General features: G+C 56.4%; 16 protein-coding genes across 16 annotated transcripts; 11 read left to right on the top strand and 5 right to left on the bottom strand.

Moving 5' to 3' along the window:
* Positions 1–614: 614 nt before the first annotated feature.
* On the top strand, positions 615–1,383 carry DL89DRAFT_27925 (uncharacterized protein). The gene is made up of 2 exons (XM_040889566.1): positions 615–926; positions 1,093–1,383. Exons 1-2 carry the CDS (start codon positions 751–753, stop codon positions 1,298–1,300), a joined length of 384 nt encoding a protein of 127 aa, XP_040742011.1. The 5' UTR covers positions 615–750; the 3' UTR covers positions 1,301–1,383.
* A 577-nt stretch (positions 1,384–1,960) lies between these two features.
* On the top strand, positions 1,961–3,531 carry DL89DRAFT_301748 (uncharacterized protein). Its single transcript, XM_040890848.1, has one exon. It carries the CDS (start codon positions 2,213–2,215, stop codon positions 3,155–3,157), a length of 945 nt encoding a protein of 314 aa, XP_040742010.1. The 5' UTR covers positions 1,961–2,212; the 3' UTR covers positions 3,158–3,531.
* On the top strand, positions 3,089–4,369 carry DL89DRAFT_301744 (uncharacterized protein). Its single transcript, XM_040890847.1, has one exon. The coding sequence runs from the start codon at positions 3,561–3,563 to the stop codon at positions 4,086–4,088; it is 528 nt and encodes a 175-aa protein (XP_040742009.1). The 5' UTR covers positions 3,089–3,560; the 3' UTR covers positions 4,089–4,369.
* DL89DRAFT_27868 (P-loop containing nucleoside triphosphate hydrolase protein) lies at positions 4,370–5,690 on the top strand. The gene has a single exon (XM_040889520.1). It carries the CDS (start codon positions 4,652–4,654, stop codon positions 5,570–5,572), a length of 921 nt encoding a protein of 306 aa, XP_040742008.1. The 5' UTR covers positions 4,370–4,651; the 3' UTR covers positions 5,573–5,690.
* Positions 5,581–7,361, bottom strand: DL89DRAFT_268721 (uncharacterized protein). The gene is made up of 4 exons (XM_040888020.1): positions 7,282–7,361; positions 6,495–7,193; positions 6,181–6,466; positions 5,581–6,143 (listed from the first exon to the last, which is right to left on the bottom strand). The coding sequence occupies exons 2-4, from the start codon at positions 7,163–7,165 to the stop codon at positions 5,667–5,669; spliced, it is 1,434 nt and encodes a 477-aa protein (XP_040742007.1). The 5' UTR covers positions 7,166–7,193; positions 7,282–7,361; the 3' UTR covers positions 5,581–5,666.
* On the bottom strand, positions 7,354–9,905 carry DL89DRAFT_268719 (P-loop containing nucleoside triphosphate hydrolase protein). The gene is made up of 2 exons (XM_040888019.1): positions 8,588–9,905; positions 7,354–8,552 (listed from the first exon to the last, which is right to left on the bottom strand). The coding sequence occupies exons 1-2, from the start codon at positions 9,560–9,562 to the stop codon at positions 7,551–7,553; spliced, it is 1,977 nt and encodes a 658-aa protein (XP_040742006.1). The 5' UTR covers positions 9,563–9,905; the 3' UTR covers positions 7,354–7,550.
* Positions 9,906–9,993: 88 nt separating this feature from the next.
* DL89DRAFT_268718 (uncharacterized protein) lies at positions 9,994–12,996 on the top strand. The gene is made up of 12 exons (XM_040888018.1): positions 9,994–10,383; positions 10,424–10,839; positions 10,923–10,971; positions 11,002–11,736; positions 11,758–12,142; positions 12,164–12,288; positions 12,316–12,318; positions 12,343–12,384; positions 12,412–12,564; positions 12,587–12,667; positions 12,699–12,810; positions 12,835–12,996. Exons 1-12 carry the CDS (start codon positions 10,186–10,188, stop codon positions 12,849–12,851), a joined length of 2,316 nt encoding a protein of 771 aa, XP_040742005.1. The 5' UTR covers positions 9,994–10,185; the 3' UTR covers positions 12,852–12,996.
* DL89DRAFT_27863 (uncharacterized protein) lies at positions 12,985–14,211 on the top strand. The gene has a single exon (XM_040889518.1). The coding sequence runs from the start codon at positions 13,358–13,360 to the stop codon at positions 13,994–13,996; it is 639 nt and encodes a 212-aa protein (XP_040742004.1). The 5' UTR covers positions 12,985–13,357; the 3' UTR covers positions 13,997–14,211.
* A 673-nt stretch (positions 14,212–14,884) lies between these two features.
* Positions 14,885–15,299, top strand: DL89DRAFT_268717 (mitochondrial import inner membrane translocase subunit TIM9). The gene has a single exon (XM_040888017.1). It carries the CDS (start codon positions 14,950–14,952, stop codon positions 15,232–15,234), a length of 285 nt encoding a protein of 94 aa, XP_040742003.1. The 5' UTR covers positions 14,885–14,949; the 3' UTR covers positions 15,235–15,299.
* An 81-nt stretch (positions 15,300–15,380) lies between these two features.
* DL89DRAFT_275338 (uroporphyrinogen decarboxylase) lies at positions 15,381–16,533 on the top strand (the record flags this gene model as incomplete). The annotated part of the gene is made up of 6 exons (XM_040889293.1): positions 15,381–15,578; positions 15,602–15,754; positions 15,777–16,141; positions 16,188–16,257; positions 16,304–16,375; positions 16,399–16,533. The coding sequence occupies 6 exons, from the start codon at positions 15,381–15,383 to the stop codon at positions 16,531–16,533; spliced, it is 993 nt and encodes a 330-aa protein (XP_040742002.1).
* A 115-nt stretch (positions 16,534–16,648) lies between these two features.
* DL89DRAFT_268715 (ARF/SAR superfamily) lies at positions 16,649–17,746 on the top strand. The gene is made up of 3 exons (XM_040888016.1): positions 16,649–16,798; positions 16,891–16,895; positions 16,938–17,746. Exon 3 carries the CDS (start codon positions 17,016–17,018, stop codon positions 17,556–17,558), a length of 543 nt encoding a protein of 180 aa, XP_040742001.1. The 5' UTR covers positions 16,649–16,798; positions 16,891–16,895; positions 16,938–17,015; the 3' UTR covers positions 17,559–17,746.
* A 248-nt stretch (positions 17,747–17,994) lies between these two features.
* DL89DRAFT_268714 (ribosomal protein S18) lies at positions 17,995–18,643 on the top strand. The gene has a single exon (XM_040888015.1). The coding sequence runs from the start codon at positions 18,080–18,082 to the stop codon at positions 18,584–18,586; it is 507 nt and encodes a 168-aa protein (XP_040742000.1). The 5' UTR covers positions 17,995–18,079; the 3' UTR covers positions 18,587–18,643.
* A 4-nt stretch (positions 18,644–18,647) lies between these two features.
* Positions 18,648–20,499, bottom strand: DL89DRAFT_294114 (uncharacterized protein; the record flags this gene model as incomplete). The annotated part of the gene is made up of 7 exons (XM_040890475.1): positions 18,648–19,170; positions 19,233–19,582; positions 19,620–19,922; positions 19,960–20,064; positions 20,107–20,146; positions 20,205–20,262; positions 20,376–20,499. The coding sequence occupies 7 exons, from the start codon at positions 20,497–20,499 to the stop codon at positions 18,648–18,650; spliced, it is 1,503 nt and encodes a 500-aa protein (XP_040741999.1).
* On the bottom strand, positions 20,248–21,389 carry DL89DRAFT_27817 (uncharacterized protein). Its single transcript, XM_040889494.1, has one exon. It carries the CDS (start codon positions 21,224–21,226, stop codon positions 20,579–20,581), a length of 648 nt encoding a protein of 215 aa, XP_040741998.1. The 5' UTR covers positions 21,227–21,389; the 3' UTR covers positions 20,248–20,578.
* Positions 21,390–21,455: 66 nt separating this feature from the next.
* Positions 21,456–22,383, top strand: DL89DRAFT_27798 (DNA binding methylated-DNA--cysteine S-methyltransferase). The gene has a single exon (XM_040889483.1). It carries the CDS (start codon positions 21,662–21,664, stop codon positions 22,205–22,207), a length of 546 nt encoding a protein of 181 aa, XP_040741997.1. The 5' UTR covers positions 21,456–21,661; the 3' UTR covers positions 22,208–22,383.
* Positions 22,233–25,724, bottom strand: DL89DRAFT_294111 (uncharacterized protein; the record flags this gene model as incomplete). The annotated part of the gene is made up of 9 exons (XM_040890474.1): positions 22,233–22,526; positions 22,576–22,668; positions 22,761–22,878; positions 22,914–23,023; positions 23,061–23,169; positions 23,205–23,407; positions 23,457–23,558; positions 25,356–25,461; positions 25,546–25,724. 9 exons carry the CDS (start codon positions 25,722–25,724, stop codon positions 22,233–22,235), a joined length of 1,314 nt encoding a protein of 437 aa, XP_040741996.1.
* Between the last annotated feature and the right edge of the window lie 161 nt (positions 25,725–25,885).

Here is a 25,885-nt window from a genome sequence, read left to right as displayed (position 1 = left end):
ATGAATAAATCGCCTCTGGTATCATCACCAGAGAAGTGATAGTTTGCTCGGCTCTTTGGCGTTTTCGGACATATCCGCAGCTTGGCCGTGTGACCTGAGCACATGCCCTATGCACCTTGCCAAGAACACAATGGCCAGAGAAGGAAAAATCAAGAGGGGAATGCCTGCTGGGCCAATTTCTGACAACCAGCATCTGTCCTCAATTGCCATGCTCTATTTGGGGAGCGGGATAGCTCCATTGCATTACTTGTCTCCAGGGTACACATTTGCCAATTGTAGCCTATTCCCTGTTTTCTTTTGCGATTACCCCAATTTCGGAGATACCAAGGAGCTGCATGCAAAACAGCTGCGCATACATGCTGGTGCCTGAATACCCCTTTTGTAGTACCTCCAATTGAATTCTCCCGCAATAAGATAATAGGCAAAGGGACTGGAGACGGAACTGCTGGGCCTGCAGCCGACCAGCAATTTGACCATATCAGGTCAATTCTCCTTGATCACTCCCCCTCGCTTTCTTTCCTGTAGCTCCCTGCTGCTTTCGCCTCTACCCTAACGAAGCTTTTTTGCTTTATTTTCCCTAACTTTTGCCGCTCATCTATTTTCAATCGCAGACTCAGCCTTACATAAATGGCTGTGCTTACCGAGCTTGAGTCCTAGCATTCATCATCAGCGCATATATCAAGCTAGGCGAGGTCCCTATGTGAGTTGCAGCGCAACACACCCGCTCAGCACAAATTATAAATACCGGCCATGACAGCATTACGGCCAGTTGCGGTTTGTCTTGCTGCTCTGGACACCTGTATTCACTGCCCTCTATCGCGCTTCCGTTTCTGGGCTTTTTTCTCTGCCCCGTTTTACCCTTATCGCTTTCACCCGATGTACATGGTTCCGGTCAGTGGTCAGACACCCGCCATCGTGACCACCAGGTATGGCGGCCATTCCCAAAACATCACGGCCTTATCTTCAGTGGTGATCGAGCCGGTCTACAGCCAGAATTGGGCCACATGCTGTGCTCTTGTGTAGAATGTGCTGCTGCAATCTGGCATAAACAGCCCTCACTTTACATTTCTCCACCTGTACTATTGCATGTAGTATTCCAGTCGCCGTCGATGCTGCTTTTGTAGTGCTGATATGCTTCTACATAGCATTTCGTGACGAAGTGCTCTTGGGACGCCTTGGAATGGCTGCTTTGGTAGGCAAACAGGAGCACGGGCAAAAAGCAATCGCTCTGTTTTCGCAAGGCTATCGTTCATTCATTGACAAATTGTTGATCATCTCTCCTGTGCCAATCCCTGTGTAGTTGCCAAATACTGCCGTGCTCGCTCTCAGTCTCTCGTTCCGCAGTGAGCCTGTCGGCAGATCATAGTGCTGTCCCTCTTCTCATTCAGCTTGTAAGTACCAAGCATCCGCCGATTTTCAGTGACCAAAAGAGTGTGCTGTAAAAGATTCCCTGAGCCAAACTCCCACTGGGTTTCTATTTCTTCGAGCCCAAGCTAAGAGGGGGTGGGATGAAGCCCAAAAATTTGCCAGGAACAAAAGGGAGGGAAAAATACTCCAGCCTGAGATCAATGTGCTCAAATCCATGCTCGCTAATCGTCTGGTTTCTCTCTCTTTCTCTTTCTCTCTGCGCTGTCTAGATAGCGATAGGCTTAGCCCGAGCAAGCGCACTGCCGCCATTCCTCTTCATAGCCTTCCATCTTTGCCGCATTATATGTACTCTTTGCACTGCAGTCTCGTCTGCCGGCGGCACCACCTATCTCCCACCGCTTCTTTCTCTGCTTGCATTCCACGCCCTCGAAATCTACGACGCGGCCAGCTCTCGTCGGACTTTCTGGCGCCAGCTGCTTTGTATGTTCAAAAGCAGCTTCATAGGCTGTCGGCCTGCAGCTGGACCGAGAGCCAGTCAAACCGGTGCTGACCTCAGAGGACATTGCCAGCATTGCCACGCGGTTCAGGCTCAAGGCAAAGCAAATGGTGATGCCGTTTGATGAGTCGCAGAGTACTTTTTGTGATCCGGGGACTGGTGGCTGCATACCTGGAAACCACTGGTTCAAGTGGCAATTGAGCAGGCAGCCCTTGGAATGTGCGATGTCTGGCAGACAGTGGCACTGGCGGAGATCTTTTCCCTAGCCGCGGGGGTTAACAGGCAGCAGCAACAGCAACAGCCAATCCAGCATATCCCATCTCCATCTTCGAGAAGGTAGCTGTGCTCATGCTGATGCGGGTGTTGCACATCCATCACTCGGCGTTCCGTCAGCGCGTCAAGGTGCAGGTCGGAAATGCGCTGCATCTTGCAGTGTGTCGTCGCTCTATACTGGAGACAGGGTCGACCCACACGCTACAGTCGCTACTTGATGAGCGCAAAGTCTTGCTCGATGCATATGTAGACAGCATATTCCTGCTGCTTAACAAGCTGGGGCCGACCATCCGGCTGATAGGCGACATTATGCTCACGTACTCGGTCGTTGGCTGGCGGATCGTTGTGCTGTTTGGCACCATCCTAGCACTGACTGCCGTATCCGAGGCCATATCGGGCGTGTACAAGCAGCGGCGGCTAGACCGCAAGCGACCACGGACACTTCATACGCGGATCACCGAGATGCTGCCTTCGATATTGGCTATCAAGCTAAACAGCTGGGAAAGCGCCTTCTTGTCGCTGTTGCCAGGTGACAACTATGACGACCGGGGCACAGGCTTTCTAAAGGTGTTAGCAGCAGCTGTCAGACGCATGACCAAGGAGGCGGCGGTGCTCCTTGCGCTATCGGTGTTTCCAATCCCAGCTATGCGGCTGAGCAACGCAGATATCATTCGGCTGATTATGTCATTGAAGTCAGCGGGCAGCTCATGTGGTGAGCTGTTTCAAAATGTATCGCAAATCGCCGAAATATTCCGGTTGGAGCGGCTTATTCAAGGGCGGCTTCGGCAAAAGAGGTCGGTGGCTACAACCGAAATATCTCGGTACCAGAAAGGAGGGCCGAGAGTGGTGATGAACAATGCGTCGTTCGCATGGTTTGGGCAGGCGGAGCCAGCGCTGCATATGTCAAGCATTTCCATCCAGGACGGCGAGCTTGTTGCAGTGACTGGCCAAGTTGGGTCAGGCAAGTCGGCGTTGCTGCTGGCGATTCTGGGCGAGATGCAGCTCGATGAGCGGAAGTAGCACGCGATTTGGGTCAGTTGCATACGTAGATCAGCAAGCATGGCTCATGAATGGAACGCTCCGCGATAATATACTGTTTGGACGGCCTTTTGACAAGCAGTACTATGACGAGGTCCTGAATGCCTGCGCACTGAGCAGCGATATAGAGCGGATGCCCAACGCCGACATGACCGAGATCACCAACCAGGGCACCAATTTGTCTGGCGGACAGCGCACACGGCTGTCGCTGGCAAGGGCCCTATACTCACAAGCAGACATTTACTTGTTTGACAGGTATCTTTGCAGCAGTTGATGCCAAGGTGGCCAAGCATATCTGGCAGAGCGTGCTATCGGAGAAAGGGTTGCTTCAGAGCCGAACCCGGATACTGGTTTCTGATACGGCAAACCAAGGAGCCTTATTGCTATGACAAGATCATCGAGGATCATTAATGGCACTGCGCTACTCAGGCGAGCCGATATACGGCAGTGGGCGAAGGCCGAGCTCCAGAATTTCGGTACTCCGAGCAGTGGTGAGCTGCGGGAGGCTGATAAGAAGCCGCTGTCCATTAGTCCAGGCACTAGCAATGCAGTCGACAAACGGGCGCAAATAAAGGTCAAGGAATCGAAGGACCTTATCGTCGAGTCTGGGCGTAGAGAGGCGATAGAATATTACATCCGAGAATTCGGGGTCGTTTGGACTCGTTTCGGCGGCTATATTTGGGCTTGTTCTCGTGTACTCAGAGCTTCTGATGCGCGAAAACTGGAGACAGTATCTACACAGCGAGGATCCAGACCAAGGGATGGACAAACTGATGCTGCTGGCGTTCATTGGGCTACAGCATGCGCTATATGCAAACATCTTGCAGGGGGTGCGGTTTGTGATTCGGGAGGGGCTGTACATACTACCACTGCGCACACGCATCCAGGCAAGCATCCTCAAGGGAATGGCTAAGGCTAAAGTGTCGGAGTACTGGAAGGGCAGCACCTACCGGTTCATTTCGATAACGCGTAGCTCCGAACGTGCAATTCCAGAGGGTATCCCTGGGGCTGTAGAGGACGATCGTGGTCTCCCTGGGCAGTGTGCTGTTCACGGCTGTTGGGGTATTCAGCATATCCCCATGGCGACAGCGATGGTCGTGTGCATTGGTGCAGTGGTTGCGTATACACAACTTCCCAAGAGGAACATCCTTCAGCCGCTAGGTACAGCTGCGTTTCAGATGAAGCAGGAGCAGGAGCGCCTGCTGCAGGAGGCAGTGTCGGGGTCTATAGCAGTGCGTGCGTCCGGGGCATTTGGTTTCTTTGAAGATCAGATTGTGCGTTGCTGCGTTCTCGAGCAGCAGGCGAAGCAGGCGGCAGATGCGGTGATTGGTGTGCGATCGTTGATTCAGGCATTTGCCGAGTATTCGGCTGTTTACATTCTGGCCGTTGGAATGCTATGGCGGTCGGCAAGTGGACAGCACGATTGAGCTGGGGGCGGGCGACCTCCAGTACCAGTATCTGACGCTCAAGGTAGTTATGCCGATTATCAGCAATCTGGCTGGGATAAGGCAGCTGTTCATCAACAACGTATATCCGATCCAGGAGGTTTACGACAAGGCGCATATGGAGGCTGAGGCACCGGCGCACGTCGAAAATAGCGAGCTGACAGCAGACTGGCCAGAGCACGGGCAGGTCGAGTTCCGCAACTACAGTATGCGGTTCACGGCGAAGCAGGACCGGGCACTGGCGGACGTTTCGCTTCAGATCAAGAGTGGGGAAAGGATTGGAGTGGTCGGGCGGACAGGGGCAGGCAAGACGTCGCTGTCGCTGGGGTTGTTCCGTGTGATCGAGGCAGAGTCAGGGTCAATATTGATCGACGGTGTGGATATTGCACAGGTTGGTCTGCATGATTTGCGGTCGCGGCTAGGAATTGTGTCCCAGGATCCGGCGCTGTTCCACGGGACATTGCGGTTCAACCTTGACCCGCTGCAGAGGCATTGTGACAGAGAGCTGTGGGAGGCAGTGGAGGCTGGCGGCATTGTAGAGATGGTAGAGTGTAGCCGCGGCAGGCATGATCCCGAGCGTGGGTGCTGCCTGGGTCGGTTTGTGGAGTGTGGGGGCAGAAACTTCAGTGCGGGTCAGCGTCAGTTAATCTGCCTATGCCGGTTGCTGGTCAGCAGGAGGCAAGTGATAGTGTTGGACGAAGCCACGGCTAATATCGACAGCGAGACCGATAGTCTGATCAGACGCGTGGTCCAGCGCGACTTTAGGCACAGCACCGTGATTACCATTGCGCACAGACTGGAGTCTGTGCTTGACAGTGACCGAATTGTGGTCATGGATAACGGGCGTGTAGTGGAGCTTGGGCCACCCAAAGAGCTGGCCAGCAATCACAACGGGCTGTTTTCCCAGCTGCTGGCAGCTCAAAAGCAACGGGAGAAGCATCAGCAGCAGTAAATGTTTTCATGTAGCTGTTTGTAAGGAATGCGGTAAGAAAAAGTGAGACAAAATATAGAACCATTTAATTAATCGTGGGAAGTAGGGGAAGGGATCATTGCTGCTCGGCCTTCTTGGTGGCAATGACTTGCGACAGCGCCTGGACGGTAACCATGAGCTGCTTCTCAAGCTCGTCGCGCTTGGCATCCTTTTCACCGATGGTGGTGTTGATGGTCTCGAGGGTGGTCTCGCTCTGCTTCAGCGCTTCCTCGGCGCGCACGACGCGCTCCTCCAACGAGCGGATGATTTCGGACTGCTGGGAGATGACCTCAGTGGCCTGGTCGAGCTTCTGCTCCATGCGCTCGATCTGGTCAGCGAGCTGGTGCATCTCACGCTGGCGCTTGCGGGCAGGGGTCTCGTAGGCAGAGCCGTTCGCCTGGGTCCAGGTGCGGGCATGGCCGGTCTGCGAGCCGTCGGGACCAGGCGAGCCGGACTCCCCGTGCATGTGGTAGGAGGAGATGTTCTCGGGCGGGAAGCGGTAGATGGACTCGATCTCGTTTGCGTAGGGGTAGCCCTGCAGGACAGAGGGGTCCTGAGAGTCGCTGGCAGGCGCGCTGCTGCTTGTAGACGCGCAGCAGATTGCGCCAGCGGATCATGCAGCCCTGGCCGTCGCGGACAAAGCCATGCTCGCGCAGCACATTGGCGGTCTGCTCGAACGTGGGGTGGGCGCGCAGCATGACCTCCCTCCTGTCCTCTGGGTTCTCGGCGACGATGCGCTCGAGCTCGTTGAGCAGAATCTTTGTCTCGTCGCGCGTCCAGTTGCGGGCTCTGTTGAATTTGGGCGTCAGCGGCTTCTGGTGGTAGACGTGCGTGGTGGTGTGAGGAGTGGCAACAGGACGAGGTTGCGGCCAGGGTCTGCAGGGCGCCGGGGTGGGGAGCGTACGCGTCGTCGTAGCGGTCCATGGCCTGCGAGACCTCGGCCGATATGGGCTGGGACTCGGCGGCCTGGAGCTCGCGCGCCGGGTGTGCGGCCAGCGTCTGGTCGTCCATCTGCTCGTGGGTCTCGTACTGCTGCTCGTACTGCTGCTCGTGCTGCTGGTCGTACTGCTGCTGGTCGTCCTGCGCGTACTGCTGCTGCTGGTCGTCGGGCGCGTACTGCTGCTCTTCGGCCTGGGCGGCAGCAGCGGCGGCGGCAGTGGCGACGGCGGCGGCATCGACAACTACCTGGTCGTCGTACGCCTGGTCCTGCTCGTATTCGGGCTGGGCCTGGGTCTCGTCGTAGGCCTCCTGTGGCGCGTCCTCGGCAGCCTCGTATTGCTGGTCGTACGACGCGTCATACTGCTGCTCGTATTGGTGCTGCTCGGCGTCCTGCTGCTGGTGGATGGTCGTCCAGCTGCTGGTGCTCTTCGAGAGGCTGCTCTTCCAGTGGCTGCTGGTGCTCCTCCAGTGCTGGTCCTCCAGTGGCTGCTCCTCCAGTGGCTGCTGGTGTTCCTCAACAGCTACCTCCTCGGCAGCAACCTCTCCGACGGGCACTTCCTCGACGACACTCTGCTGCTGTTGCTGCTCCTGCTCCTGCTGCTGCTCGACCTTGGGCTCCGACATATCAGCGTCCATCTCTGAAATACAAGGGCTTTGTGTGCGTCTATTCATGATGCCGAGGCAAATATTAGCACCATGATCACGAATATTATATCTGGCTCTGTCTCAAAATCACTTTGGTCTTGTTTTACCTTGGGCGCTCTAATATTTTGACAAAACAAAAAAGGTTATTAAAGCAGAATCAAAAGGAAAAAAGAAAGGGAGAAAATTCAAAACCCGGCGTGGAGGATTAAGGCGAATTGCGAGCGCTTGGATTTCATTTTTCTGTTCTCACCGCTCCTCCCTCTCCACCGACACGGCCAATCACTGTCGGGGCCAGCTCCAGCATTTTTTCCTCAAAAAAATCCAATCGGGCACCCCACGCCGTAATCAGCCAATCAAAAAAGGCAGAGACATGTATTCAGTATTCATAGACACCCTGGCCGGACCGCTGCTTGCCAGCCTTCTTCTTCTTGTGCTGCTTTTTGGCAGCATTGCCCTTGTATGCGGCGCCAGCAATCCTGGCCTGCTGGACGCCCGAGATGCTCAGGGCCTCGCCGCGGTCGTTGACGCTGGCGTGGGCGATAGCACCCATGTGCATCTGGGCGTAGCCGTCGCCCTGCTTGACCTGGTGCTGCATCGCGCGGCGCCTGGCGTTGGTGGCACCGGCGTTGCCGGTGCTGAAGAACTGGCGGTCCATGTGCTCGACCTTGACCGAGCCGCTGGTGGCAATGGCCTTTTTGACGTTGTTGCGGTCGCTGGCGGCGTGCTTGACGGCGTACGCGTGCGAGCCATCGGGCAGCGCAGTATCGACCAGATGGCGGGTCATCTTGGCGACGTTCTCGGGCAGATAGTGCTCCTTGTTGAAGTCGCTCGCGTCGGGGTGCGAGGGAGGTGAGGAGCAGAACACCAGCTTGCCGTTGACGTAGTCCTTGAGGATGACGCGGGCCGCTCGTGACTCGTCCGGGTTGCCCTCGCCACCCTTGAACATTCCGCGGGCGGCTGCGTAGGCCGAGAGTAGCTCCTCGCTGGTCGGGATTCCGTCGCCGCCCTCTTCCTCGTGCCTGGTCCTGATTTCAATACCGTAGACGGCCTCGAGGACGAGCTTCGGGATGCGGCGGGCGACAAGAGCGCTAGGGCCAGAGAACTCGCGGAGCTGGTCGATGGGCAGGACGCCGTTGCAGACCATGTCGGCGGCGGTGGTGGCGAAGGTGGGGAAGACGAGACCGGGGCAGTCGCAGAGAACGACGTCGCTGGTCAAATGGATGGTCTGGAAGTGCTTGGTCTTGCCCGGCATGGCGCCGACATTGACCTTTTTGGACCCGACCAGAGCGTTGATAGTCGAGGACTTGCCGACGTTCGGGTAGCCGACCAGGCCGATCATCAGCTTGCCGTGGGAGTGTTCGTCGGCCAGCGCCGGGCACTCGGCCATCAGCAGCGAGACCAACTCGGCGGCACCAGGACGCGCGTGCGCAGGTCCATCTGCGACAGGTCCACGTGCTTGATCTCGGTCTCAAACTCGTCGACCTCGTCGGTGGCCTCCTTTTTGTTGTACTTTTTGCGGCGGGACTCGGCACGCGCGCGCTCAATCGCCTCCATATCGCCCGCATCATCCTCGCCCAGGGTGTGCTGTGCCAGCTCGCGCGCCAGCTCTGCCGCCTCCTGCAGCTCGCGCTCCTTCTCGAGACTCTCGTTCGACTCCTTGGCGGAGAAGAAGACGTAGCGGATGCCGTGCTCTTCAAAGTAGTCGGCCCAGATTGTGCGCTGGCGGTCGGTCAGCATGTCCGCCTTGTTGATCAGCAGCAGCGTCTTTTTGCGCGGGTCCAGTTCACGCACATACATTTCGAGGTCCTGGCTGCGGAAGAGCAATGGATTGCGTGCGTCGACGATCTGAACGACCAGGTGGGAGCGCTCGAGCACGCGCCAGAGCTGCCGCCAAACCTCCAGGTTGCGCTCGAACGGAGTCAGCAGCAGCCCCTCGTCCTCCTGCATGTGTGCAAGCTCGCGGCGCCAGTCCATGAACCCCTGGCGCTCATTGCGGTGCAGCTCGGCCGGCGACGTGGTCTCGTCCCAGGCCGGGCGCCGCGGGATCCGGAGGCGGTTTGTGTTTTCCCGGTGCTTGGCCAGGGTGGCAGCCTCCTCGGCAGCAGTCAAAAGGAACGGGTTGTGGGCGGAGGTCAGGTTCTGGCTGGAGATGATCTTGACGTTCATGCGCTCGGCGGTGAATTCGGTGCCGGCCAGCTCGGCCGTGTGCAGGAACTCGTCTAGATCGCCTTGCTGGGTGATCGACTGCAGCTTTGTCCACGAGGGCCCGTCGTCGAGTTCGGTCGTGTGCAGCTCGGTGTCGTTGTCTGTTGGCCGGCGCTTGCCCTCGAAGCGCTTGCGGATAATCGACCTGCCTAGCGAAGAGCTGACCTTTGATCTTGGTGCCATGTCTGTGTATGCGCTTGGTAGTTGAACTAGAAATATAAAAGTGCAATTCAGGCCTAGTAGAGAAGAGCGAGTGAATTGGGAAGAGCCGTGGAGTTAGAAGGGGTTCAAGGGGATCAGGAAAAATAAAAAAGTTTTTGAAAGGCGTTGATTTCGTGATTAGCCTTGTGCTTACAAATGCGCAGTGATATCCCTCTGCTGCGGTTCTACATCCATTTGTCGTGGGAGAGATGCACTCTGGAGTGGCATTCAGTGTTCCGTCGGCCTGCCAGAGAGGGCTGGCAATGCGCATATGCGGAATGTGGTCTCACCACCGACTTCATGCAAACTGGATCAGCTCCTGATTGCCGATTATTGCAATCACTTCAGCTGGCTACTGATTCACCCTTCCAACCTCCGATCGCTGTCTCTCTTCTTCAGCACACATCGTCACTATTTTGCTCGCTCTATCATGATTTCTTGTTTGGCCAGCCGCAGCAGAGTGCATGTATCACGTGGCACAGCAGCAGCAGTGGCAGCAGCACCAGTAGTAACAGCTGGCTGATTCAGGCGTATATAAACGGCGAGCAGCATCGGTTGCGCCTCTGCTATTTACTCTAGGTTTATCTTCTCGCAATTATTCAAACATGTCAGCGAGCGAAATTCGGCGACGGTATCTAGAGTTTTTCGAGCGCAACGGGCACAAGCGACAGCCCTCCTCGGACATTGTGCCGAAGAACGACTCGACATTGCTATTCACAAACGCCGGGATGGTTCCGTTCAAGCAGTACTTTAAGCGTCCTGACACGGCGCCATTCAAGCAGGTCACGACAGTGCAAAAGTGCGTGCGAGCGGGCGGCAAGCATAACGACCTGGACCAGGTAGGGGCAGACGCCGCGTCACCACACGTTCTTTGAGATGCTGGGGAACTTTTCGTTCGGCGCCTACGGCAAGCGTGAGATCATCCACATGGCATGGCGGTTCATCACCGAGGAACTGCAGCTGCCGCAGGAGAAGCTGCGGGTGACAGTGCACACGACGGACCAGGAGGCGTACGCGATCTGGCGGGACGAGATAAAGCTTGACCCACTGCGGATTGTGCGGCTGGGCGACGAGGACAACTTCTGGAGCATGGGGGCGGGCGAGGGCCCGTGCGGTCTCAGCTCGGAGATCTTCTGGGACACGGGCAACCCGCGGTATACGGAGCACGACGAGGAGCGCTGGCTGGAGTTCTGGAACCTGGTGTTCATGGAGAACTACCGGGACGCCAATCGGCGGGCTAAGCAGGCTGGATGTGCCGTGTATTGATACGGGCATGGGGCTGGAGCGTGTTGCGTCGATCTTGCAGGGCAAGCACAACAACTTTGACACGGACGAGTTCCAGACGATCATCCGGTTCATTGGTCACGCTGCAGAAAGGTGAGACGGATCCCGTAACCACCGGCAACGATGGCAATCCGCAGCTGACACACAAGCGCGTCATTGCCGACCACCTGCGCACCAGCGCTTTCCTGATCTCTGAAGGTGTCTACCCGGGCAACACCGGCCGTGGCTACGTCCTGCGTCGCATTATCCGCCGCGCAGTGCGAGCTGGGCGGCTGCTGGGCATCACGGGGCCAATTCTACCAACCATCTACCCGAGTCTCGAGCAGGCCATGGGTGCTGCGTATCCGGAGCTGACCGAGCGGCGGCAGGCGATTCTCAACGTACTGGCGGCTGAGGAGAATGCATTCTTGGGCACACTGGGCAAAGGCATGGCGCTTCTAGAGGGCATTTTCACAGCCGACAGGTCCAACAAGACGGTGTCGGCGCGAGACACATTTGTGCTGTACGATACGCACGGGTTCCCGGCTGACTTGACCGAGATCATTGCGCGCGACCACGGGTGGGCGGTGGATGTGCGAGGGTTCGAGGAAATGCAGCGCGAGAGCCGCCAGCGCAACAAGGCATCATGGAAGCAGGGTGCTGCTGAGGGTGGGGAGGCGTCGGAGCTCGAGGCTGTGCGCATGGCGTGGCAGGAGGATGTGGGCGTGGCAAGTCGGTTTTCGGGCTACCGGTTTGACCCCGAGAGTGACATCATGGAGGAGACTGCAAAAGTCGTCACGTTCCGGGCGCTGGCCAACGGCGACGGCGTAGCGGTTATTGACCCATGCCCGTTCTATGCGGCGGGTGGTGGACAGGTGGCCGATTGGGGCTCTGTCACTGTGACCGATGCACAGGGCCGCACACACGAGTTCACTGTCAGCGACGCCCAGAGGCTGTCAGATGGCCGCGCAACCATCCTGTATCTGCCCAGCGCCGATGCTTCTTTGCTTAAGCCTGGTACTACAGTGACTGCATCAGTGGACACGGGCCGGCGGTTGGGCAGTGCAGTGCACCATACGGCCACGCACCTTTTGCATGCAGCACTACGGCAGGTTCTGGGCGCGTCAGTTCTGCAGGCGGGCTCGCAGGTGGAACCCGGGAGCCTGCGGTTCGATTTTTCCAGTGCACCAGTGACCCAGACGCAGTTGACCGAGATCGCCGATATTGTGAACCAGGCGGCGCTGAAAAACGCACTTGTGCGTGTCAAGGAGATGCCGCTGGCAGAGGCAAAGGCACACGGTGCACTGGCGATGTTCACAGAAAAGTACAATGAGAAGGCCGTGCGTGTGGTGGAGATTGCTGGGCATTCGCTGGAGCTGTGTGGTGGCACACATGTGCTTACCACCGGCAACGTGTTCCCGTTCCAAATCGTCTCGGAGGGCTCAGTGGGCACCGGCACACGACGTATCGAGGCCGTGGCAGGACATGCTGGTTCGCAGTGGCTGCAAAAGCAGCTCACGTATGCAACCGCGACTGCCGCCGTGCTGGGAGTGTCTGGCCTGAATAAGATGGAGGACAAGGCACAAAAGCTGCAGCTTGGGCAGCGCGCTGCAATTGCTGACGCTGAGCGCTGGCGGCAGATCGCTGCAGAAAACCTGCGGGCGTTCACGCGGACTGTGGATTTTGCTGGTACCCCGGTCGCCATTCATGTACTGCCGGATGTCGGGGAGCCGAAGGACGCAGGCGCGGCTGGTCAAGGCGCGTGTTGAGCATCTGTGCAATGCCGAGCCACCCTCGGTGCATTTGGCAGTGCTGGGAAGGGCGGTGTCCTTGGGCAATTGGTGGAATGTGCGAGGGGGTGCATGCTGGGCGGCTGCTGGCCGAGGTGTTCAAGGTGCTGCCGGGCAGGGGCGGCGGCCAGGGTGCGATCGCACAGGGGCAGTTTAGGGATCCTGTGGACGCTGAATGTCATACGTCGAATCGCAGAATAGTGCTTTTGTTTGAGTAGACATGTATGGCGCTTTTTTCTTCTTTTGCTGTTGGTCGGCAAACCCGCTCAAATAACATGACATTCCCTGGTTCGGGCAAACTGACTATCCCACCGATGCTGCGTTCACACATAGACTTGGGTTGCGGAATTACGAGAAGCCTCGCTTGCTTTCATTCTGGGCGGAATTTACTACCACACCACCCGATGTGAATAGATATTCCAACATCGGCTCTTTCATTTGGACATGGAAGGCAAAATGTGGTATGCTCGGCATGCCACTCAGCTGACCCCATTGTGCGCTATTTTGTTGACTTGATTTCGGTCATTCAGCCCAGGGCCACCAAAAAAAACTATTCTAATTTATGTCCGCTTGAAGGCAACATGTCAATGAACAAGAGCCCATTTGTATAAACAGGCCATCGCAGCCATGTACAAATACGCAGAGGACATTTCTCTTTTTCACTCCAACCCCCTCTCGAATAGCTGTGTCTGTCTGCATATATATTTTCTTGCAACCATACAATATGTACATTACATATATGCTATACATGATTGTTGCCACGTGTGTCTTTGCACGCCCCATGCCGCAAAATACGGCCAAAGGCGCGGCAAAATACCCTGGAGGATACCCGTGGGACATGGTCCAGCACCCAGTGCTCTGCGACCCGAGTGTGCAGCAGAGCAGCGGATACATCAGCGTCTCCAGCCGTACCAAACACCTATTCTACTGGTTCTTTGAATCACGCACACCCTCACACAGCAACACCCCGGTGATTCTCTGGCTGAACGGCGGGCCGGGATGCAGCTCCATGACTGGACTTTTGACAGGAATCGGGCCCTGCCGCGTTACTTCGGACGGACACAGCACGACTTGGAATCCGTTTGGGTGGAACAAGGACGCGCATTTGCTGTTTTTGGACCAGCCGGCGAACTCTGGATATTCGTATGGCGCCAATGTCACCAGCACGTGGGATGCGGCCAGCGATGTGGCAGAGTTCTTGCAGACCTTCTACCAAAAGTTTCCGCAGTACCGGGGCCCCTTGCATGTGATGGGCGAAAGCTACGCAGCCCACTACGTGCCGGCCAATCGCCGCCCAGCTGCTTCTGGACAGCAACACATACACGCCGTTGACGAGCATTGCGGTCGGCAATGGGCTGTTTGATATTGCCAGGCAGTTTGCGTTTTTGCCACAGATGGCCTGCAATTCCACCGTATGCGACACAGCTCTCGGACGCGCAGTGCCTACAGATGCAGGACGCAAACAAGTTGTTCATGAGCGTGCTAAAGACTCACCAGAATAGCCCAAATGTGAGCTCTGTAGAGGATGCAACACGCGCTGCGTATAATATATTGCAGCCGTACGAAGACGCTGGCGGGAATCCGTATGATGTCAGACGCAAGTGCGTCGGCGGGGCCTTGTGCGATCCGTACCTTGACGCTGTCGATACGTATGCAGACCAGCTGTGGGTGCGGTTGAATATCGGCATTCCGCCTAGCTAAGGAGTTTGAGGTATGCAATGCCGACATCAAGTCCGCGTTCATTGAGTCGGGCGACGAGCTGATCAATACGGCACGGCTGATTCCGGGACATTCTACGGGCTGGCGTGCGCGTGCTGAACTATGCAGGGCGACGCCGATCTCATATGCAATTGGTATGGGAAACAAAGGCTGTGATGGAGGAGGTCGAGTGGGAGGGCAGAGAGGGATTTAGGAGGACACCAGATGTTGTGTGGACGGTGGGCGGGGAGGCGGCAGGCGAAGCGAGATCGTTTGGCGGACTGACCTTCCTGCGGGTTTTTGAGGCCGGACATATGGTTGCGCTGGACAAGGCACAGGCGGCCCTGGCGATGGTTAGCGAGTGGCTGCAGTACGGGACAGTGGCGGTGGGCGCCAAGTGATATAGACTTTTTTTTCTGGAAATAGAGCATCTGACAACATCGCAGGAGTGGTGATTGGATTGATTGGAAAAGTAATCCGGGTGGCGGCGTTATCGTAATACATAATCAAGGACTCGCACTTTTAAGAGGGGCTCGATTTGCGATCTGTCTGCCCCAGCCCAGCTCTTGTTTTTTCCCCTCAAGACTATATCAATTCACATAGGTATTTTTACTCACAATGTACGGCGGCGGCTACGGACAACAGTCATACTTTGACCAGCAGATGCAGCGGATGATGGAGCAGAAGCAGCTCAAGGACTTTATGCGCATGTACTCGAATCTCGTGTCGCGGTGCTTCGACGACTGCGTGGTGGACTTTACGTCGAACAAGCTGAACGACAAGGAGCTGACGTGCGTCAACCGCTGCACGCTGAAGAACATGAAGCTGAACGAGCGGATCGGCCAGCGGTTCGCCGAGGAGAACGCCAAGCTGATGGAGGACCAGGCGCGTATGGGCCAGTGAAGGATTTTGAGTAGATAATGGCCAATTAAAAATCTGCGCTTTCAAAAATATCACATTTTCCACTACTTGAAGCCTTGCGGTGAGCATGCGGCATCTTATCTCCACTTTTCCCACTCCCACCACTTTTTTACTCCATACTCAAAGCAATGCCCGAGGCAGTTTCCACGACGAACTTTGACACAGACAGCTTCCCGCAGCTCAAGAACGACCTGTATTTGCGGGCAGCGCGCGGCGAGGCGACGGAGCGGGCGCCGGTGTGGTGCATGCGGCAGGCAGGGCGGTATCTGCCAGAGTTCCGCGCGATCCGCGTCGAGAACGAGTTCTTCAATGTGTGCCGCACGCCGGTCGCTGGCGACGGAGGTCACAGGTGCAGCCGCTGCGGCGGTACGCCGGGCTTTTGGACGCGGCGATTATCTTCTCTGACATCCTGGTGATTCCGCAGGCCATGGGCATGGAGGTGCAGATGGTGCCGGGCAAGGGCCCGCATTTCCCGTCCCCCCTGCGCTCGCCGGCGGACATGGTGCCGGCTGGTGGACCAGCAGGCGGATTTCTCGGTGGACCGCTCCCTGGACTACGTGTATAAGGCGATCACGAACACGCGCCATGCGCTGCAGGGGCAGTGTCCGCTGCTGGGCTTTGTGGGGGCGCCGTGGACGCTAATGGCGTATATGGTGGAGGGCGGCGGCTCGAAGACGTTTGCGCTGGCCAAGTCGTTTCTTCTGCAGCACCGCGAGTCGGCGCACGAGCTTCTGGGGCGGCTGGCGGACGTGGCGGCTCGGTTCCTGGTGGGCCAGGTGCGCGCGGGCGCGCAGGCATTGCAGGTCTTTGAGTCGTGGGCAGGCGAGCTGGGCCCGCAGGACTTTGACGAGTTCTCGCTGCCGTACCTGGAGGCGGATTGCCTGCGCATGTGAAGCAGCAGTGTCCCTGGAGTGCCCATGACGGTGTTTGCCAAGGGCGCGCACTTATGCGATCGAGGCGCTGGCGGCGGAGACGCTGTTTGATGTCATCTCGCTGGACTGGACGGTGGAGCCGGAAATCGCACGTGCAGAGCGTGAGGCGCGGGCTGGAGCGCAGCGGCGGCGGCCGGAGCGTGGTTTTGCAGGGCAACCTGGATCCGACGGTGCTGTTTGCTGAGCCCGAGGTGATCCGCGAGCGCACACGGAGAGATGTGCCGCAAGTTTGGCCCCGCCGGCCACTATTGCGAACCTGGGCCACGGCATGATGCCCACGCATGACCCGAACCATCTCCAGGTCTTCCTGGAAGCCGTCCACGAGTCAAGCCAGGCACTCAGAAACTGAGCCTGCCCAAAAAAGTTTCTTGCGGAGATCGCTATTTTCCATCAGCATGGGAGATGTTTATGCAGTTGAAGTGGCCGATCCCCCTCTTTTAGTGCGGCTCAGAAAATAGCGATGCCCGGCTTTTTTTATTTTGGCCAGCGTCCACACCACAGAATAAAACGAAACATTGCTCATTCAGCCTTTTGTTTCTCTAATTTTCATTCCTGCAATTATTCTTGCTCTTAATTCCTTTTTGGTCCCCCTTTCCTCTCTCTCATCTCGGCCAGGTACTTGTCGCCAATGCGCTCCTCCCAATTGAAGCCGCGCTATGACGCAACAGGGAGCCGCCCCCCGCAACCCGTTTGGCACTATTTGCGTGCATACGGTGGAGCACTAAAACCAGCCTTGTTTTCCTTGTAGCATACCAGCCTAGTTCGTAGAGGAGACACGCGCCCCCTTTCTAAAAAGTCAGATAGCCGAGAAACCGGGAACCAAACACAGCCATGGGAGGCAGTTTTTCAAAGATGCTGTCGAAGCTCTTCGGCAACAAGGAGATGCGCATACTGATGCTGGGCCTAGATGCGGCGGGCAAGACGACAATCCTGTACAAGCTGAAGCTGAACCAGTCGGTGACAACAATCCCGACAGTGGGGTTCAACGTGGAGACGGTGACATACAAGAACGTAAAGTTCAACGTGTGGGACGTGGGCGGCCAGGACAAGATCCGGCCGCTGTGGCGCCACTACTACACGGGCACGCAGGGCCTGATTTTCGTGGTGGACTCGGCCGACCGCGAGCGCATCGACGAGGCGCGCACCGAGCTGCACCGGATTGTCAGCGACCGGGAGATGAAGGACTGCCTTTTGCTGGTGTTTGCGAACAAGCAGGACCTGCCCTCGGCCATGACGCCGGCTGAGGTCACCGAGAAGCTGGGCTTGCATAGGATGCGCGACCGCCAGTGGTATGTCCACCCGAGCTGTGCCACTACGGGCGAGGGCCTGTTTGAGGGGTTGAGCTGGCTCAGCCAGAACATCAAGACGCCATGAAAAGGGTGGTTTGGGTGTGCCGCTGGAATCAAAATATTAGTGTCTCCCCCTTTCTTCCTTTTTTCTTCTATTCCCTCTGCGAGATGGAAACACATCCCCTCCCCCTCCTTTCTACTAATATCTTCTCTGTTGGCTTCCTGGAAGCCACGCAAGCCTATATCTTTTTGCATCTGTGTTTCTTTATCTCGTCTATTTTCCTTACAAGAAAGCCCTCATAAAAACATACCCGCCAACTTGGCCTTTGCCAATAGTCTGCCGAGAGGCCCTTGTGGATAGACACCGCCAGCGACATTTCCTGTTCTCGTTTGGCAGACCATGCGAGAAAATCATAACATCGGATTCGGTCCGCTGATCGCTACATCTAATACTTGATTCGTGATCAGTAATTCTAGGTAAGCCGTAGGCTCTCTCAGCTGGCGCCTATAGCCGTTCTATCTTTTTTTCGTAAATTTCGCACTCGCTTTTCATTTTATTCAGCGTAATTCACCGCGGGGCGAAGCAGAAAAAAAAAACTTCGTACAATGCTGTCAGCACTGCGCACACGTCTTTTCAAACCACAGCTGATGGCGCCTTTGCGGCAGGCGAGCAGCTCGGCGACGGGAGATTCGAAGGCGTCGCAAGTGAGCAAGATCGTAGCGCAGGCGGCGCAGACGCAGGATAAGAGCATGGAAAATGCCTCGCACACGCGGGTGTTTTTCGCCAAGGCCACGTATCACCCGCGGGAGCTGAACGAGGCGACGGCGCAGCGCGCGATGCGCGAGCGCATGCAGCAGCAGCAAAAGCGGGACGATCCGTTTGTGGCCATGGGCATTAACCCGCTGGTCGAGTACAAGAACACGTATTTGCTGAGCAACTTTGTCTCCGAGATGGGACGCATCCGGCCCCGCCACAAGACCGGGCTGACGGCAAAGTCGCAGCGCCGCGTCGCCAAGGCGATCAAGAGGGCCAGGGCCTTTGGTCTGATGCCCATTACCAGCAAGTTCAATCCGATGTATAATTACAAATCGCTTGGCCGTGGCAGCCGCTAGAGATTAGAAAAAAACACAGTATTCGGGCTCCGTTCAAAAGTAAACTTTAAACGCTTATTCATCACGGCGACATGAGATTGCGAAGACTCATGCTGTTTCTCACCGAGTCGTTCTGGTTCTCGGGATCACCGGCAGCTGCATACGGCTGCTGCTGTTGTTGATGCTGCTGCTGTGGCGGGGGCTGTGGCGGCGTAGAATGGCTCTGAAAGTACGGAGATATGCGGTTATGAACCTGCTCATCCAGCGACGTTGTTGTCGGCTGAGTCAGCCTATGAGCTGCTGGAACGAGCAGCGGCGTCTGCATGTGCGGCGAGTGCATTTGCTGCTGCTGCTGCGATCCGCTAGGCATGATCGGCGACGAGAATCGGTCATGGACTGATCCATGGCTATGCTGGTACGGCGACCCGTGCACCAAGCCTGCGTCCATGCTGCCACTTACCGACATTGGCACTGTGGTGTCCACATAAATGGACGTCGGCGGCAGCTGCGGCGACATATACTCGATTGGCCCCGGGACTTGCCGCGGCACTACCGGCGAGATGGCCGAATGCTGGCCGCTGTACGACGCCTGCGGCTCGGCAGCACTGGACATACACGGGCTCGGGTGTGCGATCCGCCATCGGCGCAGAGGAGACTGGCTGGCGACCCCGTTGCAGCCTGCTCGCTGGCTGACTGAGCCACCAGGCACGGCCACCGGCTCCAGCTTGCTGTGCTGCTGGATGCCGGCTGCAATGGCTCGTTCTTGCGCAGCTGCTTTTCCAGCAGCGACTTGCGGCTACTGTACGCCCTGCTGATTTCGTACGTCGACATGCTTGTGCCTGGCCACAGGCTGACCAGATGTGCATATGCGTCTTTCCGCGCCTGCTGCTCACGGTACCCGCCGCCATCCTTGCCGCTGCCGTTCTCGAGGCTGTTGCGCAGCTCGTTGATGTTGAGCGTCAGAACCATGTACTGGAACAGTATGTGCTTGCTCAGCGTCGTCCAGTGCCACCGCACCTGCGCGCCAGGAATCCTCTGCCGTGTCTTTGGGCACACGGGCACCTACTGGAATCCACCCAAGTCGCTTGTCAATCTGCTCGTCGATACGCGCCTTCAGACCTTCCTCTAGCTGCTTCAGCTGGCGCTCCTTCCAGACAAGCAGATCACGGCCCAGCAGCTTGCTGACAATCTTGCGCACTGTCGCACGGTTATACGGCAGAATGCTCGAGAGCCGGTGGTAGATGCCGGTGGTGAATCCAACCACATCCAGGGGAGTCGACCAGGCAAACACGCGGTTCTCCGAGGTGCTCAATGATAGGACCTCGCGGTCATGCTCCAGCGCCTGCGCCATCGACAGCTCGCATACCTGCCGCAGCGGAGGCTTCAGCGTTGACGGGAAACCGCTGGCGGTTCGAAAACGCCTCGCTCTGTGTGGCCTCAGCCAGCTCGGCCAATGCGCTTTCAATTTCGGCTGTCGGCAAATGTGCCTCCTCCTCTGCCTTAGTCACCCCCAATGACCACCGATGACACATTGCTGGCACCAGCTGCGGCACCGGGTGCTCCTGCAGCGCGTCCTGCTGGCTTGTTCAGTCTGTCGCTGCTGGTCGCGCTTGCAGTGTCGTCAGTGAGAAGGTTCGACAGATTGGCTGCGCTGGTGCCGTCACCCTCGGCATTGTCTGGCTTGAGCCTGTCACGCGCTGGAATCGGTGGTCCGCTTTGATTTTGGTGGTTCAGTACCTGCAACCTGGCCCTGGTTCCGATGCGTGGGACTTGTGATCAAGCTTCCTGCTGGTGCGCGGTCCTCCCTTACGCCCGTTGCTCGGAATCAGCTGCGTGCCTGCATCGCTGGTCGTGCCATTCGTGTGCGAATTCAGCTGCTTTTGATCCGCAGCCATGACCGCTCCCTGGCGTTTCTTGCTGGAGGCCATCTCCATGTCACTCTTTGAGCCGCCAGTTGATTTCCGCTTCGTCGCGCCATTTGTGGCCTTCTTCTCTGGCCGTTTCCGCTGCTTCTTAGTTGCTGTTGCTGCCGCAGCTGCCGCCGGCAGCCTCTGTTTCAAGGCTCTGCTCGTCCTCGTCTGCCTCGTTGAGCGGTCCGAAATACACGAAAAAGTCTTCTTCATCAAACCGATCGACCTCATCCATCTGCCGCGCTACGTCATCCGCATCGTCGATACTCATGCCCTCCGCGCTCGTGCCCTCGGCCTCGCTCTCGTTCTTTTTGCGCTTCTGCCGCTTCTGCCTTTTCGCATGCTGGTGTCCGTCCATAAACGTCAGTTCGCTGTCGTCAATAAACGGGTCATCCAGATCATACATATCATCAGCCGTATCCTTGGCCTTGCGTCTATTGGCTGCCCGCCGCTTAGCCTTCTTTGCCGAGCTGGCCTTTTCTGCTGCGTCCCGTAGCTCGGCGTTGCGCAACAGCCGTGCAAAGAACGGGTCGTTGGCGATGGCCGGTGGCAGCGCCGTCGTCCCGCTGGCGTATCCGCCGCCGCCTGCCTCCGAGTCCGAGTCGCTTGATGCGTCGTTGTTGGCCGAGTTGTCGTCAGAGTTTTGCTCAATGACGTCGCGTGTGCCCCGGTTTTGTCTTCGGTTACCGCACTCGTAGACCAGTCCACAACTGTGCACGCGCCAGGCTTCAGCGGGACTGTGAATTGCCATGTGAGTTGGCTAATTTCAGCCTCTGGCCGTCGAGGGAGATTCATTCCGAGGGTTCTGTTGCTGCTGGTGCTCGTCAAGGGGGTAGAGATAAATGGGTTAGTGTGGGTGTCAGGGAGAAAAAGAGTGCAAATTCGAAATTAACGTAATTTAATACCAAGAAAAAAAAGAAGCGGTAGAGGTGAAACTCAAAAATGCTCCATCGTCGCCGATGAACAAAGCGCGTCGATGGCCCGAACCCGTCCGCGCAGGCACGTGCTGCTGGCTCTCCAAACCCCTCGTGATCACGACGCGGATCAGCTCAAATCGGCCCGAAACACGAGCGCCACGCGAGGCCCATTCCGCAGCAGCCATACAAAAGACTCCGCTTTTTTTCTCTGGCACTCTGATTATTCTCTGCTTCTTTAAACTCCTCAGATTGTACTTTTTTTGCTTCAAATGAAGGTCGCTACTCAAACTTCTCCCGCCGTCACCACTGCTTCGCACAGCGCGCACTTTTCGCCTCTGGCCCGCAAGCCGCGCAGCGCTGCGCACATACGTCTCTTTGAGAACGCGGTCAAGCCCGATACCATCGACGACGATATCGACACCGTCATTGACTATCCTGAGACGCCAGCCGGACGCAAGGCATATATGTCAAGCAAGACTGGGCGGCCTGTCACTGAGTTCCAGTACAGGGTGTACGATCTCTGCAAGCAGGTGCCTCGCGGACACTTTACAACATACAAGGCGATGGCGGACCACATGGGGTCTGGCTCGCGGGCCGTGGGCAATGCCCTGGCCAAGAACCCATTCTGCCCGCTGCCGATTCCGTGCCACCGCGTCCTGACATCGGACTATTATATCGGCGGGTTCTCGGGCGACAAGAAGAGCAAGATCTTTTGGAAGAAGGCCAAACTCGAGAAGGAGGGGCTCAGGTTTGACGACTCTGGGTTTGTGGACGCCGGAATGCAGGGGGCCAGGTTCTTCAACAGCTTCAAATGAGAAATATTTATATTACATTAGCCTTTCAAAAAAGAGGTTTGAGTGCTGCGGTACTGGTCAGCGCACGACGCACGTCAATTTCGTCTACAGCCAGACGCACCGAGCGGTCATCTGCAGCGCCCGTGCTGGACATTACGCGACGTGCTCCTCTCCTGCCGCGCGCTGCCTCGATAGTTAGGACGCCCTGTGTCTCCATCATCGAGATCAGGTCCAGGAACTCTGAGCGCGTAACAGGAGCCGGGATCTGGAGCTGCGTGCAGATGGCCTGATATTCAGAGAACACGCCAGTGACTGCAATGCTGGCTGTCTGCTTCTTTGCCTGGTGAGTCGGTAGACGAACGCGTCAGAGAGATGAGCGAGCAGAGAACGAGCTTTTGCTGGAAGTTCAGGGCATTGAGCTTCTGCATGATCGGCGAGCCATTCAGATTTGTCAGCACCTTAGCAATGTGCATCAGCGTGACCTTTGGCAAACCGCCTCCTACCGCGATTTTCCTTATCGGCGCTCTTGCGCTTGCTCTCCGGTCTCGGCCTTCTCCATGGCCTGCCGGCAGACATCCAGCGCCTTGCGCAGGTCGCCGGACGTGGCAGCAACCTTGCGCGCGCACAACTCGAGCGCAGCCTTTTGGATGATCGGCTCGGCCTCCTGCCCCGAAACAGAGCTCAGGCCGGCTCTGCAGAATCTCGACGATGTCTTTCACCTTGGTACGGATTGAAGTTGAGCAGAACTGGCTCGCAGTTGCGGGCTTGCAGGCGCGGCAAAAACCGGTCGGTCAGGTCCAGCGCATTGGCGATTCCGAACCAGCGCCATATGCGAGTCTGGATGCTTTGCCAGCTCAAACAGCCGATACAAAACCTCCTGGCGAGCACCCAGCAGGCTGTCGACTTCATCCAAAACCACCATGAATGCACGCTTGTTGTGGAGCACGTGGTTCTCGAGTGCGCCAAGCGGGTCGCCAGGTGAACTTTACGTCCGAGCGCCTCTAGAATTGCCATGTACGCTTGGGTCGGGCGTGTCAGCGGCACGCAGTTGACGAGCACAGAGGTGAACTTGACCTTGCTCTGGCTCATAATAGACTGCAGGCAGGCAGTCTTGCCCGTCCCAGGGTTTCCGGAAATGTACAGGCTGCCCCCGCGGTTCTGCTCAACTGTATCGCGCAAGAACGCCCGAATCGACGACTGCTCGGCGCTGCGCCCGATAATCTGTGGTGCAGTGGTCGACCGGTGCATGACTTTTTTCATGGCCAGATACGAGGATTTTGCCGGTCGTTTTCGCTACAGGGAAGGAGTCTTTCAGCGAAGATGTCGCCTGCTGCTGCCGACTGACTGGTGCTTCGGCCAGTGCTGCGCGGCGCTGTGGTGTGCGAGTAGAGCGGGTGGCGGGCATGATAGAGTCAGGGGAATGAGGTGGTATGGAAATATGCTAGTGCCGGGCAGAGCTGGGAAGAATGAGAGCGAGCAAAGGAGCACCGTGAAAATTTGTATGCTCTTGATAATCCCCCAACGCGATTTAGCCGCGTTCAGTGAAGGCGGCACAGCAGACGCGTTGACGCGGAACACAATCAAGATCAGCTAATTAGCTGCTGATCACAAGTCTTGGAGGTAGCGTATACCGCCCACACACACGGCATCACTTCCTTTACATACACACTTGGAAGCCAACCCACTCGGGGCTGTCCATTATACGCATATCCTTTCGCTGGCAGACCCTGCTTTACACAAGCAGAATTCCTTACTATTGTTGCGTCTATCATCACTGGAACTGGCCCATTCGCTCACAATCTTTCACGGAGCAAGGCCTATTCCCATGTGCACAGTTGCATGTCATTTACACTTTAATGGCAGATGTTTGGTTAATCTAATAATATTACAATAATGGCATGAATAAAATTGTATGCTCAGCGGAACGTTGACGCGAACAGCCGACTAGCTGAACCACCCCACACTAGTGGATCCAGAAAACCTGAGCGTTGGCCGAAGCAACAGCGACAGCGGCGATGGCAAGGATAGTAGCGTAGGTGTTCATTGTGATTTGAGGTTGGCTGGTATTTGAGAGTGTTTGTTGAAGATAAAGGAACTGTAGAGGGCGGAACCTATGCCTTTTTATATGTGTCGAAAGCGGAATGAAGGACTCCAAACTACCATGTTGCACCATTGTGGAGGTCTGATTGTGTCAATTGCTCGCATCCTTGCAATGGTATTGATTGCAAGCAGCGCATATACAGCAGGGGAAGCATATCTACACTCGTGTTCGTTTCCAATAGCATAAATCTTGATTGCCACAATAGATACTGAACTCATTTTCCATTCCATATGCGATCACGTTTTTTGCCCGCACAATAAGAAAAAGCGCCTGACTAGCCCTTGTATCAGGGTACCCTGCCAATTGGCACAATTGGAAAACGCAAATGCGCGCGCAATATGCCGATCAAATTAATAGATAGACCGCTTCTATTTTGCCAATTGCGCAGGCTTAGGGAGCTATTGCACATTACGGCAGCGCTCGCTTTAATAAACATGGAGTGATCAAAATGAACGTCAATTATTAATCTCTTGACCTTGGTAATCATTGTGGTTTTATGCTCGGTTCCCAAGAATGCAGGTAGTCCAATACCCCATATCCACACAACAAAATACTTGACTGTCGGTATATTGTGGAGTGTCAGAAATAAATTGAGAGTGAAATGAAAAAGCAGGCTCCAAAAGCCTAGGTGCGGTCACGGCTCAAGTAGTCCGCAGGCTGAACGAAGGGACCCATCTCCACAAGGTGGGAGCGGAACAAGGTCACACAATTGGCAAAAAAACTTGGGAAAGAGAGGATGTTCGGGCACCGCAGCGCCAGAATGACTGCCAGCCTTACAGCCTGAAGCCACCCTGCACCCCGGTCTACGCGTAAGTGAAATTCCTTCAGAGTCAGGAGATAGAGGGAGAGCCCGAGGCACCGGCAATGGGACGAGTGTTCATATCCAGGTAAACACAGCCAAAGTGGGATTTGGCATCCCATGACACAGGCGCTCCTTATCGGCGAGCTCCATCAGTTCTGTATCATAATTGGCATCTCCCAGGTCGACTTTTGGCACAAGTCACATCAAGCTTGTGAATGAGTGGCAGAGATCCGATCAGTTCAAGGATCTCCATACGTGCACCTCACCCCAGGAATGTCCAGGACGCGGAGAGTTGGCGCAAAACTGTCAACACGCGACTGAAGAACAGAATAGTTGAAATTGAACCCATCGCTAAGGTCAATCACTGGCGTCCTGTGGAATGCCCCGAGTATACGCGAAACACGATTGCCATATACCTGGCTGGGCCATTCAAACAACTCCCCGAGTCTCGCGCACTGCAGCGCCTTGAACCGACCCTCGTCCAGAATGCCGGCTTCGATAAACATGTCGATGTCACTCTCCGACATACACATGTCCAGGAATTCCAGCGAATCTCCGGATCCGCGTAGCAAAGTGTCGTCGGAAAACGGATAGATGCCGTGGACAACCAAGGATTTCAGTGCGGGGAATGGCATGCCATCGAATGAAGGGCGCGATGCAGTGGTAGCGTCTTGTTCACAAGTCTTTAGGCGAAGCTTATGAAGTTCAGGATACGTGACAGTTGTGCCATCGCTGTTGGCTACGATGTGCTCAACGAGGTTAGGCGCACTGAGGTCAAGATCCAGCCGTTGTAGCG

Source organism: Linderina pennispora, assembly GCF_002104995.1.
Source record: "Linderina pennispora strain ATCC 12442 chromosome Unknown DL89scaffold_10, whole genome shotgun sequence".
Taxonomy (NCBI): Eukaryota; Fungi; Kickxellomycota; class Kickxellomycetes; order Kickxellales; family Kickxellaceae; genus Linderina; species Linderina pennispora.
The sequence above is the reverse complement of the archived record's forward strand: the minus strand, read 5'-3'. Positions and strand labels throughout refer to the sequence as shown.